This window comes from Siphateles boraxobius, unplaced genomic scaffold, assembly GCF_051911475.1.
Source record: "Siphateles boraxobius isolate OS27281-9 unplaced genomic scaffold, OSU_SipBor_1 1, whole genome shotgun sequence".
In the NCBI taxonomy this organism is placed as follows: domain Eukaryota; kingdom Metazoa; phylum Chordata; class Actinopteri; order Cypriniformes; family Leuciscidae; genus Siphateles; species Siphateles boraxobius.
The window spans coordinates 14,458,843-14,477,249 of record NW_027508699.1 but is presented as its reverse complement, the minus strand read 5'-3'; the positions used below and the strand labels follow the sequence as shown (position 1 = coordinate 14,477,249).

Genomic DNA, 18,407 nt, shown 5'->3' with positions numbered 1-18,407 from the left:
AGAAAGCATGTATGTAAAATATGTGATGATAATATTGAGCGAGCAATGGATGTAAGTGAAAATTAATGCTCAGAATTGAGAAAATAGTATTTATGGAGATAAATTGTAGTCTATCACAGGGCAAACGTGTGAATGTTCACGCGGTATTTTATGCAAACAACTCTAATCGTAGTTGTTACTCTAAATTGACAGTAGGCATAATTCTCATTGCGTGCAGCATGAGTCCAAGACAATCTTCTGCTCGTGAACAGTTGTATTTCATTCATTAATCTGACTATGCATCCGTGCATTTAATTGCCATTTGCTCGTGTGATAGTAATATATATCTTAGTAGTATTTTAAGTGATATAATTGATTCTATAAACAACTATAAGAAATCATTTTCGGCTTTCTCCGGCTCACTGCACCGGCGTAAAGCGAGACCGGAAGTGTCCAACCGCACACTCGCTGATCGTAAATCCAACATGGCGGCCACGTGCAACTAGCCTATTAAAATGAACCAGGAGATCTGACCTTCTTGAAATCCATCTCGACTACAAAATCGCTGTACACTGAAACTCTATTCTAAAAACAACTGCCTCTCTAGACATTCACATAAGCACATTCCCAAAGCCAAAGCTGCTTCACAAGGTAGGCAGCGTAAGTCAGTCACATAATGCATTGTGATGAGCTCTTTTAAGTAAAGTATTCTTAATTAGATGCATTATATAGCCTACAGTACATTATAAATCTAGTTCAGTCATGAAACTCTAGAGGGCGCAGGCTGATAGCTGTTTGGCCTCTACTGATCCTCCAGACAATGAGATTGCTTGCGCAATATATCTAAATAGTGTTTGCTGCAGGCTAGTCCTGCAGCTTGTTATCAGAGTTCCTCTGAAACCTTCCACCTCCCCAACTCCGACTGCCTAGATCTCCTACAGGATTTATGAATGTCTATTTATGCAGCAGCAGCAGTGTAGCAGATCTAGTCCACAAAGACCAAATACATCATCATTGTCATGCTAAATAACTAAAACTAGCTAAATAGCTCAAACTGTTTTGAGAGTTGTCATGATTGAAACACCATTCAAAAGTTTGCGATTGATACGATTGATCAATCGATTGATATTTTTTAAAATGTTTTGGAAAGTCTCTTATGCTTGCCAAGGCTGCATTTATTTGATCAAAAATACAGTGAAAGCAGTAATATTGTGAAGTATTACTATTTACAATAGCTGTTTACTATTGTTTCTGTTAAATACATTTTAAAATGTAATTTAAAAAAAAAAGTGACCGCAAAGCTGAATTTTCAGCATCATTACTCCAGTCTTCAGTGTCACATGATTCTTCAGAAATCACTCTAAAGTGCTGATTTGATGCGTAAGAAATATTTCTTGTTATTATTTTGCCGCTTATTTATATTTAATTTTTTTGGAAACCAAATATCGATACATAAATACATAGCATTTATTTAAAATTGAAATTTTTATAAATGTACATTTGTGTACGTTTTTATCTCACATGTGATAATTATGTAACATCTTTTTGCTCTTTTCTAACGGCTTAATGTTTTGCCTTTCTAGCTTCATCTTACAAGCACTCATTCTTGTCTCCAAAAATGCAAATATAATAGCATGTAAAAGTTATCTCCTACATCAGCCTGCAGGCAAAGCAGCGTTCTGCGCTGTCTGATATCTAGGCTGTCACTGATATCACCTAACACTGATGTCATCTTTCATGAATCAATGGTGTTTTGTTCGGTTACAGTGCCTGCCGTCTCTCATTTGTAATTGCTTTGATTCTCTAGAATGTAAGTTATTCGTAAGTATTGAGAGGCTACATTGAGAGTATACGATCTAATTTGAAGGTAAATGTGTAATTTTTTTGATGTTGAATTACAATGATAAAAATTATTCTGTGGTGAATTAAATACTACAGAAAACTAATGTGATTTCTGTATGAAAAATTCTATATTACTCCTTAATTCTACCATGTAGAAATTAAAGCATAAATATCAACGTTATAAAATGAAGTAAAACTATCCAGCTTTTCTGATACTGGTGTTCCCATCATGCACTGGGGTTTAATAATTAATTAAAAATAACTTTTTTCCCAGCTGTACTTGCACTGTTTAATCATTGATTTTGTTGATAGGTTTAGTAACTTGCCATTTTGTAACATTTGAAGTTCATTTTCTACTCAAAATGACACATTCATACTCAAGAATGATCCATCGAATGTTACCATCATTGTGTATTGTGTACCAAGTATTGAGGTCTCTGTGTTCATGTGTCTACACACTATCTATTGTATTATGAACTTAGATGTTTCTAAGTAAGGCATTAACTTTAAAAATGTGGTTAAATTCAGTTATATCGTTTGAGTAAAAGGTATTTTAGAAGGAAACTTCAACTAAGTAGAAATTACTCAACCTTTTACTGGCCAAGTTAAAGTTACTTATTTTATTTGTTAATTTTACTTAAAGTGCCCCTATTTTGCTATTTTAAAGTTTCCTAATGTTGTTTTGGAGTCTCTTATAACAGCTTTACATGCATCAAAGTTAAAAAACAGTTTCATTTTTTCATAATATATATTTGCACATCACCACATGTTCAATGATTCTCAAAAGACTTGTCAGATGGATCAATCTCTCTAAATCCCTCCTTTCCATGTGCTGCTCTGCTCTGATTGGCCAGACAGCTCAGTCTGTTGTGATTGGTCTACGGCGTGTAGCGCGTGTCGAAAACAAAACCGCCCATTGCCATAACAACGTCAGCTCTGCGTGTCCTGAGGCTTCCTACACCGTAAACACAGTAACGAACAATGACGTTGATTGTACCATATCAATCCGAGCGCGAGTCCGATGATGAAACACTGGAAGAATTAGTTATTCAACACGAACCTCCATCACAAGGACGACTCGAGCAGGACGTTTCTCAGTGATACGCTACTCAGTTTGAGGTACATTATGAGATGTTGCAACTGTAATTCCTCACCATCAGCATTTACAAGTGCATGTCCATCAAACAAACCGACTATTTTACTTGTACTTATATATTTACCGAGTATTTTTTTAATTTATTGCGGTGAACAGGTGAACATGAACTGTATCAATAACAGTGCATACATTAGCCGAGCTCTAACTTGAATGACTGATGTAACATAAACGTTGGTAAAAACAAATCTTGCTCCATGCTACATCTCAAAGTAGTGAGAACAACAGACAATCTGTATTAATAGACACAGTTTTAGGTAATAGTGGCCCACAAGTGATCAGCAGAAGTATTTCAGTATGACACTAATAATGTGAGTTAACCAGTTAGCAGGAAACCTACACAATATAAAACTCAAAACTAAGTATTTTGAACGCCATCTTTCAAGATCAAGCGGTTCGCGAATCCTGCATTGAATTCAGAGATCTGAGTAGTCGTAATTAAAATAAAGGGAACACAGCAAAAGTTTAGGATTATACTGCTGTTGTATCATGGTAAAGATGAATTTTAACCACTGATTCTTCACATCCTCGTCCTTAAGCAGTGAAAAAAAACTGGCTTTACCTGCACATTGTAGAGCACAGCTTCTTCTCAACATGATGCTATCCAGTATCCACGGGAATCAGCTGCAGGTTTGAGGTTCAAGTTTTCCCTGGTGTCTGCACGCTCTATAAGTGGGCGGGCAATATGCTAATGTTTCGTCTTAACGTCACAACAAAACGGCTTATGACTCGTTTGAAAAATTATTCATTTCATTGACTAGGAGTCGACTCTTTCTTACTTTTGAAAGACAATAACTTTATATACGGTGAACTTTCAGATTTAAAATTTTGCAGGATGTTTTCATTCTTTTAGAGCTATGTTACACACAACATGAAAGGTCATTTTCAAAAACCCATAATAGGGGCATTTTAAGTTAGTTAAGTAGAGTTTACTTAATTCCATATGCATGCAAAAACTTGCGAAAGAAAATTAAATAAATGTTACTTTGTTTTTTTCAGTGTATTTTTTCAGTGTATTTTTTTTACAGTTTAATATGCAGAGACAACTACAATACAAATAAGCTATTTCTAGATTGATGTGCTAAGCATTGTGCTTGCATTCTTAACGGACAACACATCTGTCTAATTTTTTGTGCAAGCTGGATAATGTCAAAACCTGTTTTCTCCAGAGAATGACAACCCTGGACTTGAAATGATCTCTAGATATTAAAAGATGTAGTAAAATGGACGGTGTTCTGTTGTCATACATCAATACAGAAACCCTTCTGCTCCCTCCATCAAAATAGATGTCCCCTTTAATTGTCGTCATCCATCACTCTCATGCACACCTTTCTGGAAATTAGAAGGACATTTGTTTCCTTAGAACTGTTAAGACTTTTACAGGAATACTACATTGTTTTTAAACAAGCTATTAGTTTAGAAGTTCCTTTACTTGAGAGAAATTCAGTGTGAGGGATATGCTGTCCAAAATGTGTTAGTGGAACTTTGTTCTTCTATAACAGTTGAGACCACATGCTTAAAGGAATATTTCAGTCAAAAATGTCTTTCTTTTACACTGGTTTCAAAAGTGGGTTTCCACAGCGATGCCATTTAAGAACCATTTTGGGTTCCCCAAAAAACGTGTCATGGAACAGAACCATTTTTTTATAGTGTGAAGAAATATTTAATAATCCGAAGAACCCCTTTCCACTATAAAGAACCTTTTGTGCAATGGAAAGGTTCCACGGATGTTTAAGATTCTTCATGGAACCATTGATGCCAATATTTTTTTGTTTTATTTTTATTTTTAAGAGTGTATACCATTCTTCCTTCTGTGGAACACAAAAAAAAAATATTTTGAAGAAAGTTGGGGCTTCAAAAAGGTTGCCAAAGTACCAATGAAGTCTACATTTACTTTGTGTAACAAACTAAAGTTCTCCATATGGCCTGTGTGAAACAGAGAAATGGTAATATTCAATTTATAAACTAATTGTTCTTCAAATCGGATCTTGATTTCACTCTGTTTCTTACCTAAATCTATCATATTATATCAAAAGATGTGGCATTTAGGGTGAACTATCCCTTTAAACGCATACAGTTATCATACAGCATGGACATTACACCAGACTCATGAGATTGGATCTAAACATGCTTGATCAGTCTCTGACGAACGGCTTGTTCTCGTTGCGAGTGCCCCACGGTGCTTCATCACTATTTGAGCATCCTCTTCTGTGGCGACGTGTTTGTGCAGGGTGAGAATAACTCCGGCTGACGTGGACGTGGAGAGCACTCGGGCTGTTTCACAGTGTGGTCTGAGGACAGAGACTTGTCTCTTCAGCGGGGTTCTGATTAGACCCATCACCCCACATGCCATGCTCTATTCTCCCTGGTAATTGGAGCTGGCAGGAGGTTGGCATGTACCCCTCCTGTCCTCCATTTCCCTCTTTATCCTCCCACGGTGACCGCCCCTACACTACTCCTCATGTCGGATCGACTGTAATGTGTATTATGTCCTTCTCTGCTCTGACCCAACATTGAGGACATGCAGCCTATGCATATCTAAACCATGTGTACGCCAGCGCTTGTTGTTCACATTAGATGAGTTCACCGTTCCATTTCTCTGCCTTCAGGACATTTTGTCCTACTTACTCCCGACCACCTGAAAAAGCCATTGTTATTTCTCTTGGCAGCATCGCTGCATTGTTTTTGTAATGATACAGAGTTAGTTCTCTCCCATTGTTCGCCAATAGTTTCATTCGTTGGTTTTCTTCAGCACTCAAGTTTTGTAAATATCAGACTTTCAAGCCTCGATCTGTTCTACTGTTATCTGATCGCTCACAGCATTGAATAGAAGTCTCAGTGAGCGTAATTTACTGCTTCTCAAAAAACAATGCTCCTTTTCTTTCCACAAAACTGATTACAGATGGGTTTGTGGTGTGTGCTACTCTGTTAGCTCCCTTTTTTTGGTCACATGCATCGATAAAGCTTGGCTGCTTCTGGCCTGGTTTCACAACCGAGGAGAAAATACAATAGATTGCCATCTGCAAGGGCCTGCATGGTCTTATCGCTCTGGTAAGGTCTCATTAAATACCCGCTCTGGGTCTGTGGATGGCAACAGTAGATTTCCCATTCAGGAAGGAGATTTGATTGGGTACTATCACAGGTACTATTGTTACAATGGCTCTTGTTTATAGAGGTCGTCACAAGGACTTAACTATTAGCTTTAAAAGAGTTGGAAGAACCTACAACAGTTTTTGTTTGCCAGTGATTATTTGTATGTTATGGCAGATATCCAATTAATAATGAAGTTATATAGAGTTTTGTCTACATTTAAAAATAAAACACTAAAATCTGAAAATCAATCATTTTATTTTAAATGTTACAATTGAACTTAGGCATCACTACATTATAATGTATGGAGTGAAAGATTTTGGGATTTGCTAATAACTGTGTAATTAAATAGTTAATGTTTATACAAATTAAGTTAGTGTGACATGATGAAAAAGGTAATCTAAATGTAAAAATATGGGAGCATGAGCAATTAAACCCCACTATAATTAAACAAACAAAATTAAAAGTATGGTACTGTAACAGTATATTGTTCAACAAACAATACTTGTGTAAGTTTCAAATGCTTGTGTCACAATGGTTTTGTGATGTTGTGTATACTGTAACAGCAAAAAATAGGAAACAACATACTTTAAACTTAGAAAACATATTTAAAATTAGAAAGAAATAAGACCTAGTGATTGCTTTGATACACTGCAGAAAGAATTTCATGATATGCCTTTAACAGTCATTCAACTCAAAGTATCAACACTATCATTCAAAAGTTTAGTCAATACGATTTTTGAAAGAAGTCTCTTATGCTCACCCAAGCTGCATTTATTTGATCGAAAATACAGTAAAAACAGCAATAATTTGAAATATTACTAGTTTAAAATAACTTTTCAGTTTGAATATATTTGGATTTGGTGCTCGAAACATTTCTTATTATTATCAGTGTTGACAACAGTTAAAAATATTTTTGTATATTATTTTTGTGGAAACTGATAATTTATTTTGTTTAACTCTACAGTAGTTTTTTGTGTTTGTGTGCTACATAGGGTTAAATGCATTGGAAAATGCAGTTGAGTTATTTGAAAGTTAACCAAAAATAGCAATCTAATGTGAATAAACGCTTCATGAACATAGAACAATAGAGCCGCAGTGTATAAGTAGGACATAATGCTTGAAGGTTGGACGTGGTTTTGGTAGTCATGAATCTGTAAATCATAGTCAAGCTACTATCTTTGAAATGCCAGAAGGCTTAACTGCATTTTTAAAGTAACGCGATACAAATAAGGTGTTGACGTTGCATAAAAACTTGAGCCTGTGCTCTTTGTCTCTAATTGACAGGAATTTGCTTCTCGTATACCATGACCTCAGTCAGTTGCGTAACCTCTCAGACAAAGGTGAAATAAAACTCTGCAACACAAGCAGAGAATCTCAGCACATGACATCACTGTCAGTAATGTTCAATTTCTCTCTATTGACTATTTGCTGGAACATTTCTGCAGAGCTGTTCCTCCTACTTCCTCCTCATTCCATCCACTCTCAAGTTTCCCTCTGCTCTTTACAAGATGGCATCCCAATTACCCACCAAATGTATCACCCCATCGGAGCCAAGCACCTTGTCATAACTGTTTCGAGGAAACAATGAAACTAGCGTTGGCAGGCTTTTTAGATTCAAACCGCCATCTGCTGTGGCGCCCACGTCTATGATGCGGCACAGACTCGGGACAGAGCGAGACATTTTGCAGTCTTTTTTCCCTCTTACCTATTCATCTTAGTAATTGAGTCCTTGCTCGATTCAATACGAGCAAGCACGACTTGTATTAAAAGTAAATTTCTGAGCTTATTCTGTTTTTTAAATCATCATGCATAGTAAATAGGTGTAAATGATATAAGTGCTTTCAAGGATGGAGAATGGAGCTTTTATTTAGGAAATGCAAAAGGGTAACGATCTGTTTTTTCTTCTGTGTTTTCTTTTGTTAAATAAATCCATCCTTTTCTCCATTGTTTTTACCTTCACATACCATTTACTCTTTTTTTCAAACTCACTGTATAATACTTGTAAGGAAGTCTCTGTCATCATTATAAACATTACTAAGAAGCAAATTATTAAGAAGCCTATTTTAAGGTGCAGTCAGCAATTTTTCCTCATTAAAAAGTCATGGGTAGTGATGAGTAATTAAAAAGTACTACAATGTAATGTAAGATGAAGTCTCTAGACACATTAGTAGCCTGAAAAAAAACTTTGTCACCTTTTCTTCACTTTGTCACCTGAAACACCCGAAGAGATTGTATATTCTATTTATTTATTTATTTTTGCACACCTGATAGGGGATCCTGAAATGTAAAAAAATGGTAAATGGACTGCATATATACCACCACCAAAGCGCTTTACATATTTGCCTCACATTCACCCATTCATACACACATTCATACACCGACGGCGGTGTCAGCCATGCAAGGCGCCACCCAGCTCGTCGGGAGCAGTTGGGGTAAGGTGTCTTGCTCATGGACACCTCGACACTTGGTCAGGTGGAACCGAGGATTGAACCACCAACCTTTCGGTTTGTAGACAACCTACATGAACCACTGAGCCACTGCCGCCCCAATGCACATCTTCACACTCCACTAATGAAACAGCCCAGTTGGTTTTCTCTTAGATGTTCTTGTGCGCTCTGTTACCTTTTTTGCATGCTGACTTTGACTCTTTGTAGGTACTATTTGTGTTTTCCTTCTCAAGAAAATGTATTCAATTGTTTATTCAGAACCGCTCAGAGAAAAGGACCGGCATAGTGATACAGCCCACACTCGTACAGGTAGTTGACCTCTCTCAAGCACGCCAAGGCAAAAATGTACACTTTGATATATAACAGTTTCTGAAGGTCAGACTTGGGGGGAAAAATCTGGCTGTTTTTGCTTCTTAATGAGGCATAACTTGAACAGCCTCATATTCCAAGTTACCTTGTACTGAAAAGTTCCCTCCAGTTGGGATTGCATGCAACATCAAGCTTTTGGCTTACCCTGGCATCAAAGAGAGTGTGGTGTTGCAGTAATGTTGTTGCTATTGCAAGTGTGAATATTACGCATGATGGACTTTCTTCCAAACATTTATGTGAATGTTTAAGAAGAGGGAAAAAAAAAGTAATTTTAAACCGTGCCATAGCATTGCTTATGTTTTCATGTGCTTGGAAGCCGTATGTTTACAGCCTTGCCCACTTGCTTATATGGTTTCTGATATAATTAGTGTTCATTTTCATATTATTCAGATAATTTGTGTTAATTATGCAAATGTTTGATACTTGGAGATATCTGCCCTGTTACTCCCTTGTGTAGAAATAGTGAAAGGCGGCTCGGTCTGTATCAGAGTGGAAAGGGTGTTTTCCAAACCATTGAAGGACAAAGCATTATTTGCCAACTAGATTTGCATTTATAGAAGAAAACAGCAGTGTTTGCAAGACAGCAAAGGAAATGTGTTGGGGTTGAAATTTTAGGTAAGCAGTTTTAGACTGTGGTTTTGCATAAATGAAATGCCGCATCAGGTGCATGTTGCAGTTGTCATTTGTTTTGTTTTCTTTCTGTGGCACATATCAACTTTGTTAGTATCAACACGTCAGTATCAACACGTCACCATTTTTGCAGTGTAGAGGCGGCTGAAGAACGAAGAGAGCAATCACAATTCATTATTCAAGTGAATGCAAGGAAGACCAGTGACAATTGAGAATGCAAATGTTTTGATGATGTCATTGCTGTTGTTTACAGTTTGAATTGTGAACATTAGAAAAATGGAAATCGATGGGGAAATTTTCAAACTTCGATCTTGTCTTATAAAAAGTAATTTATCTGTAAAGCACATTTAACAACAGAAGTCTGAAGTTGTTAGAAAAAGATAATAAATGATGAGAGCAATAATAATACTTATAATTAGTTACGGTCAATTTGAAATTTATGATAAACTAACAATGAATGTTTGTTTTTTGTTTAAAAATAAATAACTCTTTTTCAGATGATGAATAATGAAGAGAAAGAATATCATCTTCAGGTCTTCATGCTGGATTTAAAAATAGCAATGATATTGCAGAAAAGTGTGGAAAAGTAAAACTAGAAAGTATTAGTAGGAATATCAATATACTGTAGTGCTGGCTTGCTAGTAGTTTAACTAGTGTATTGATCCTTTTTAATGTTTAGATTTATTTGTTGCTGAATTTGCATTTTCTTTTCTCATTGTTTTTGCTCCGCCTCTTCTCAAACTCCTGTAAAGATTTAGATTAAAACATAAGCTTGCAGCTTAAAACTTAAAGCTTGGAGTCCATATAGTGTTACATGTTAGAATAACGGAACACAAACGTCCTGTGGATTAGTCTCACCATGCTTTGATTTTATTAATGCAAAGGAAGGCTTTTTTTCTGGGAAGTGAATTGATTCAGTGCACTAATGAGACTAGTCCTGGATTTGCTTTAGCAGGACAATTACGTCTGGCTCACATCTCTAACCCTTGGTTTATAGCAATCAGAGATCTTTGAGATCATTATCCTTATTTTGGTAAATCATTAGATTTTTGGCTCCTGACTTGACCTGTTTTTCTTTTTCTTGCTGCAGAAAACCAGATTCCTCATGGCTTTCCTACCATAGACATGGGCCCTCAGCTAAAAGTGGTGGAGCGAACAAGAACAACCACAATGCTCTGTGCCGCCAGTGGGAACCCTGACCCGGAGATCACTTGGTTCAAGGATTTCCTACCTGTAGACATCAACAGCAACGGGCGAATTAAACAGCTTCGTTCAGGTAGGGATGGCACACTTCATCAGCCCTACAATCACAGGAGCAGGAACTAATATACTAAATGTATAATATAGACATCCTATCGACACAGCTCTATTTCTTTCAGTTTAATGAATGCATATGCAATATTGCCACCTAATTAAAACTAGAATGCTTTTTTTGTGCAAAGTCAGGCCTTTGATCTGCCAATTTGTGTTTCTTTACCATTGAAGGAGAAATGTATTGATGTGGCCATAACATCAAATGGGTCTTAAGCCACATGCAAATGGCCTGGGTAATTGTAGGCACCCCTTAAGGGAATATGTGAGCGGCCCGGAGAGGTTCAGCTGCTCTATTTACATTGTAGACCTTCCTAATGGATAGACGGCTCAGGTCTGACCTAGGATCAGACGGATGAACAGGACCTTTGCCCAGGCTGGATTAGTAGCTCCTGACTGACTCAGAGTTTATCCTTCTCCACTAAATCCACCTCATTTAGAGGGCAAGTCACAGCGGAGCTGTCCAGCATCAGCGTCTAAGTATACAGCTTACAAATACACAGTTGAAAGTTTGAATCTGGAATGCCTCTATCTTGCAAAAAGTCAAATGAACAAAATGTACCATTCCACCAAAGATTAAAACATTGCTTCCTCAAAGATCTTATCTCTGGACGGCATGAGGCGCAAAGCTTTATGGCACTTTAGGACATTCTTAACATAAAATTATGACAATAAAGCTAGTCTTATCTTGCTTATCTGCACGTTTTACTCCTTAGGAGAATGTTGAATGACATGTTTGCTGTTTGACTTATAGATATGTGTTTTCTGATAGACAATGGTAATGACGAAGTAACTTACCTTGTGATTTGACCGATAGTTTAATTCGACATGAAATCAAAATGAACTCTTTCTTAGGTGAATGATTTATAGCTTTTTATCTGACTGCACAAGCAGTTGATTTAACCAGTGTTAATCAATAGTAAAGTCGCTTTCAAGGAAAATTATTTCACTTGGTCGGCCATATTTGCAACACCTCAAGATAGATATTTCTGGCATGCAAAACCACTTCCATTATTAGATCCACCATATTGCGTGTTGCAGTTTTTCTCATTCATAGCAGTACACCACTGCACACCACTGTACTTGCCAGTAGCCAAATATGTTTAAGGCTGCTGTTGAAATAAGCAAGACTTTGGCTTTTCTAAAAGCTAATGCTAATAAAAATGCTAATGGTGAGCGCAAGTTATTAAATAGCAAGTAATTAAATGCCATTTATCGAATGACATTTCATGTTGACTTAAATTCAAGTGTACAGAATTGTTGTTAGCTGTTTCTGCTATTCTCTCACCAAACTTGTCGCCTTAACCTGCCATGGTCTGTGATTTTCTGAACAATGCTGTGAACAAAAATAACAAAAACAAAAGTAGACATTGATTGTTTCCCTAAGCTCTGCAAATTGTCCTTAAAGCATCAGGTTTGGCAGGCACCCTAAACTATCTCAGAATTCAACCACAAAGAAAAATATTCCCTCTGATCTTTTTTTTTTTTTTGAGCTAATTCTGTTGCACCAGACAGCCAACATTCAACTAATCCTCGGAGAGTAGTAGTCTGGCTCAACTTGATTCCTTTCTGTTTAATTAAGCTTGCTTTCATTTGATTCCCTCCCTTTTGTTTTCCTTATCTCTCTTTGTCGATCTCTCCTGTCTACTAACACTTCTCTTCAATCTTGTTTGCATTCAATTTACTTCACCTAGGGGGTTCGCCGATACGAGGTAAGACTGCTGGAATGTGTCTCACGAAACGTCTCCTCGATTATCCGTCACATCACCACCACTGTCATTTCCTTTTTGTTCAGTACATATTCAACATTTGTCCCAAAATTCAACCTGTCTGTGTTCTGATATCTATATCTAAGAAATTTTGCAGGAATAGACTACTATTCAAAAGTTTGGGATCAGTGAGAATTTTGTTATTTTTGAAAGAAATTAATCATTTTATTTACAAGGATGCATTCGATTGATCAAAAGTGACAGTAAAGCCATTTGTAATGTTGCGGAAGATTTCTATTTCAATATTTCAATTTCATATGAATTTTCAATTCATCAAAGAATCCTGGGGGAAAAATTATCAAGGTTTCCACAAAAAATATTCTGCAAAACTGGTAACATTGATATTAAAAAGAAATGTTTCTTGAGCAGCAAATCAGCATATTAGAATCAATGATTTCTGAAGGATCACATGAAGACAGTCAAAAAACATAGACATAGAAAACAGTTATTTTAAATTGTAATATTTCAAAATATTAATGTTTTCTATTGTATTTTTGATCAAATAAATCCAGCCTTCTCTCAAAGACATCTTGTTGACCCCCAATTTTTTTAACAGTAGTGTATTTATTACTAAAAAGTGTGCATTATTTTGGAGGCGGTTCGCTTACCAAGATATATTATAGGAATAATTAATAAAAATGTTGGGATCAAACCCTCATGTCACTCCAAACCAGTGGAACATACAATATGAGATTTTGAAGAATGTCTTGGTCGCCATTTTACATGCAGTGAAAATGAATGGGGATAGGAACTTTAAAGATTCATTGTTTACTGCATAGAAATTCATTCAGAACATTCTTCAAAATATCTTCTTTTCTGTTCCACAGAATTATGTTCCAAATTCATACGGGTTTGGAACGACATGAGGGTAAGTAAATTATGACAGAGTTTTCATTTTTAGATGAACTATACTTTGGATGAGGGGACGATATTGGACTCTTGCTAGTTATTGAGTCGTGCGTTTGTTGTGAATATTTTCTGAGGCCAGAGTCTTATTAAAGTAATGCTATGAGTTTGGTTTTAAGACTGCAGGCCGTCTTTAGAATCTCCAGAGTGTCTCTCTCACATTCCACTTGGGCTGTGATGAAATTGAAATGATTGAATTTGCATACTACTTATGCTAAAATGAGTATGTATGGGAAATGAGGGCACGGCCTTGATTGTTAAGATGGAGCGTTCGATCAATCACACAGTCGCTCTCAGTTCTCAATGAAACATGGATTTCGGAAACACACTTTCTAGAGGCGAGTACTTGACAAATCCGCCTTTACCCTACTTCACTCATTCGGTTAGCAATATCAGTGGTCTTAGGACCCCTGGAGTTTGACTGTAAAAAGAAGTGGAAAAGAAGAGGAAAAGTGCACGGCGCATAACAAAGGCCTGTTTGTTACGCAGCTCACCTCAGGTTTTGAATCAGGAAGTACGTCTGGCTCGCTCGGGGGAGAAATTAGCTGACACTGCCTTATGTTCCCGAGTGGTTGTTGATTTTTACTCGCTGAAATCTGTGTTCGTGGGCCTGATGTTCAATTCATCTCACTCAGCTGTCAGCTCATATCGTTTTGTATCTCCTTTATCAATAAGTGACATGTATCTTCTTCATTACAATTCCATGTCCTCATCAAGACACACAGTTTGTCCTGTAGTGTATTCATTTGTTTCTAAAATGCATGTCTTCGTGTGGCATGCTTCATCTCCGTTTGAAATAAAGGGGTAGTTCTCCCAGAAATGAAAAAAAAAACTGTCACCATTTAGGTTGATAAAATGACAGAATTATTATTTTGGGGTGAACTTTCCGTTTAACATACTGTATCATGTCATACCAGACACTTTGAATGCATTGATGGTTAAAAAAGATTTTAATTGTTTTGTGTCTGTAAATGTCAAAGATGTTAAAGGCTTACTTTAAAATAAAAAATAAATAAAAATGTATTAAATTCACATAATTGTGAATGAAAGTGTGATTTACACATTCATTCTTTGATTTAGATGGGATTTTGTATTATTTTTCTTTATTGTGGTCCCTTTACTTTACAATATGTTACCATCAATCAGATGTGTTGTCAGGACTGAGGGGTGATGGCAATCAGTGCTGAGCAATCTCCGAATTGATTAGTAATTTGCTGCTTGTCAGTGTAGGAAACACCACCAATCAGTTTTCCTTGAACTTTGAGATTGGGCAAGGTTAGTGGTGCATGTTATTTCTTCCCTGTAGCACTGGGATGCTGGGAAGTAGTCAGGGGTAAACAGCAGGTAATAACCTATGCTATGGTGGTACACCACTGCCCGAGGTATATATTTGTGCTTTTGCTAGATTAAGGCAGAGTCTTGTCGAAGCAAACACCGTATCTGTGGTTAGGACACCTGGATTGATTTTTCGTGTGATGTCCCTGCCCATGTCAAAATGGGTAGATATAAAGTATCTGCTGCAATAAATGTTGTTTCACATTATTGAGAGATTTGCTTCCTTTTGTGTACTGAAGTGATATCTTCAATAAATTAATAAATGCACTGCTGGTCAAAAGTTTGGAATGGAATTTAAATGTTTTTGTTGAGTCTCTTCTGTTCACCAAAGCTGCATTATTTCATTATAAATACAGTAAAAACAGTAATATTTTTAATGTATTTTTACAATATAAAATAACTGTTTTTAATTTAATATATTTACAAATGTAATGTTTCTCTGTCATGGCAAAGCTACATTTTTATAAATTGTAATAAAAATTTTACATTTTTGTTAAAGGTTATCAATCTTGAAAACATTTTGCTGCTTAATATTTTTTCTTTGCGTAGAAAGTCCATAAGTACAGCATTTATTTGAAATAGAAATGTTTACATTATAATGTAATATTATGAATGTCTTGACTGACACTTTTGACAAATTTAATCCATCCTTGCTGAATAAAATTATTAATTTCCTTTTTTTTAATGATAGCATATCACAGTTTCCACAAAAATATTACACAACTGAACTGTGTTCAACATTGATGATAATAAGAAATGTTTCTTGAGGAGTAAATCAGTCAGTATGATTTCTGAATGATCACGTGGCACTGAAGACTGGAGTAATGTTGCTGAAAATTCAGCTTTGCATCAAATAAAAAAAAAAGTTATTTTAAATGATTTCACAATATTACTGTTTTTACTGTATGTTTGATCAAATAAATACAGCCTTGGTGAGCATAAGCCTTGGTTTCTTTCAAAAACATTCAAATAAAAAAATAAATTATTCCAACGTTTTGGCCAGCAGTGTATGTGTTAAAGACTAATTAAATATTGTCCTCATGTAACCTTATGAAGCACAGTTTTTATCTATAGTGACCAGACAGGTTGCGCAGTTTTGTGTGCTATTGATGTTTTATTCTGGTTTAAATATGCCACAACAGTAATAAAGTCATGTGCTGTAGCGTAATTGGCTCAGAGTCAATGACATTAATATCCCGAAAGCTTTTTCTAATGACAGCGAAAGGCAAATATGTTAAGCTGTAGACTCCCTCAACCTGCAAAATCAGCTCTATGTTTGTCTTAGGCAGCATTCTCGGCCAATAAACTATAAACACAGTGGAACAGGTCTGACATTTAAACAGGGAGTGTTTACTGATTGTTTGCAGTGAAAGTTTGTGGTTTGTTGGGGAAAGTTGCGTCAGGGGATTCATAATCGTGTTCGTAAATCAAAGAGATGACTTTTACCCTTTTTTTTTCTCTTTTTTTCTTCAGGAGCTCTGCAGATTGAAAACAGCGAGGAATCAGACCAGGGCAAATACGAATGTGTAGCTATGAACAGTGCCGGGACGCGCTACTCTGCCCCCGCCAATCTCTACGTGCGAGGTAAGAGACGCGCTCCAGGTGCCGCCCTATCAAAACAACTTCCTCAACAATGCTTCACACCTTTGTTTTGACCATGTTGCAATTTTGTTTTGACTTCCACATGTGTTGAAATTTGCCTGGCATTTCGGAGCTAAGATAAACTAAAGTTTGTTGAACAAAATTTTGCCGAGAAAAACAACAACATATACTACTCTGTTTTGATTTCATGGCAACTGAAGCACAGGTAAACATGCATATTTGTTATGAGAGCGAAAAGACAAATGGTTAACCGAAGGTTAGTGCCACGGAAGACACCTGCAGTATTAATATGTGGATTTAAAGGTATAATGGTGTGAAGGCATTGTCTGTGAAACAGAACTCTGGGAGTGCAGTTGTTATGAGTGTCAACCCCTTCAGCTCTTTCCATGCAGGTAATAACAGGGAGCTTATGGCTGGCTGCCAGTATGACCTCCAGCTAGTGACGTTACGGTGCCACCCAGTAATTGTCACGCAAGAAGTGAAGACTAAGCCTTCTCATGCTTCCTGTCAAACAAACGGCCAAAAATGTCATATACAATGGTATTAAACTGCAGACGTCATCGTACAACTCAATCACACGAGGTTGCTATGAGTGGCGTCTAAACACATTGAATATAAAGGGTTTAAATTGTATTTTGCATTAAAAAGGAAGCCTGTTTGGAGGAACATTAAGGGTATGTTTACCAGACATCGAGCTCTATGTACTAAACATCGATGTACTAAACACAGAAAAGTTTTTCCTTCCCATTTTCCGCAGAAAGATGACAACGTGGTCAAAAAGATCCCTGTTCACACGGATCCACGGAAACGATAAAAAGCGATGTATTTATGTATGTCAGGGCTGTAGTTGCGATGTCATTTTGTAAAGAAACACTACGCGCCTATAGACTGAACACGTAATACGCATGCGCATGACATCACCATTTTCACAAATTCGCGTTTTTGTAGTATATACAAGAGACGATATCGTTTTAAAAAAACATGCACTTTGAAACCCATTTTCAAAAGTTTGTGTTTTCAGGCCCACAAAACTCCTCTGTCGTGTAAATAAATGGCCAAAACGCGTAAAGTTTTCCGTTTTTACTTGAAAACGGTGTCATGTAAAAGATGTTTTGCATTTTGAAATTATTTTTATTATAGTTAAACACGTTTATTTATTTTTTTCATTACATAATAATCTACTCACTGAAATTAATGCGGTCATTTTTACTTTATTTATAATCAGCCTAAATTTAATGCAGTACTGAAAATATTTTGTGAATTATAAATTAAGCAATACATGGTCTTTTTGGATTATAATTTTAAATTATTTATTAAATATTTACTTAATAAATTGCTGTTAAAATGATATATTGTCTTTTTACTGATGAAATAGCCTACTGCTTATAAATGCTAATTTAAATGATTATTAATCCTAATTTAAACGTAATTAAAAAAAGATTCATTTTCTTTATACAAAATATAATTTTCTTGCCATTTTCTTTTGATTTTGGGGTGAAATAAGAGGCACACTTGTTCTTGACAGTTTTTTGAAAAATCCCCCATGGAGTTAAATGAATATTTATAATTTGTTAATCAGTCTGCATGACCTCACATTTCACTACAAAGCAACGTAACGTGCACAGCCAAAATAATAATAACAAAAACAGGAACTTCTGTAGCTATAGCAACAACTAACTTCCTCAGAGTTGACAGGTGCATAATGGGTCGTCTTTATCCATCTGTCCATCACAGGTGCTTGTTTTTCAAAGCGTCTCTGTAAAACGGCTAATCATGCTTTTCTCTTCAAGGGCGTTCAGCACAGTATCCTGCTCCCATTCCTCAGCCGCTCGTCCTCGCTCATTTATCTGCTCACACTAGATGAGTTGGGTCTCTAAGACTGCCAGCCTGTCAGTGGATCTATGTATTCAATAGCTGCTTCCCTTTTCCTGGTCCTCAGCACTTTTCTGGGAGCTGTCTGAATGCTCTATG

General features: G+C 36.4%; 1 protein-coding gene across 5 annotated transcripts in view; it reads left to right on the top strand.

The window, feature by feature from the left end:
• ptprfb (protein tyrosine phosphatase receptor type Fb) overlaps positions 1–18,407 on the top strand; it is a 225,132-nt gene that overhangs the window by 123,499 nt on the left and 83,226 nt on the right. For all 5 annotated transcript variants that reach the window (XM_077221244.1, XM_077221240.1, XM_077221241.1 and 2 more), the window contains exons 5-6: positions 10,604–10,789; positions 16,308–16,418. In XM_077221244.1, the coding sequence (XP_077077359.1) occupies positions 10,604–10,789; positions 16,308–16,418 (297 nt within the window). The remainder of the gene's footprint in view (positions 1–10,603; positions 10,790–16,307; positions 16,419–18,407) is intronic.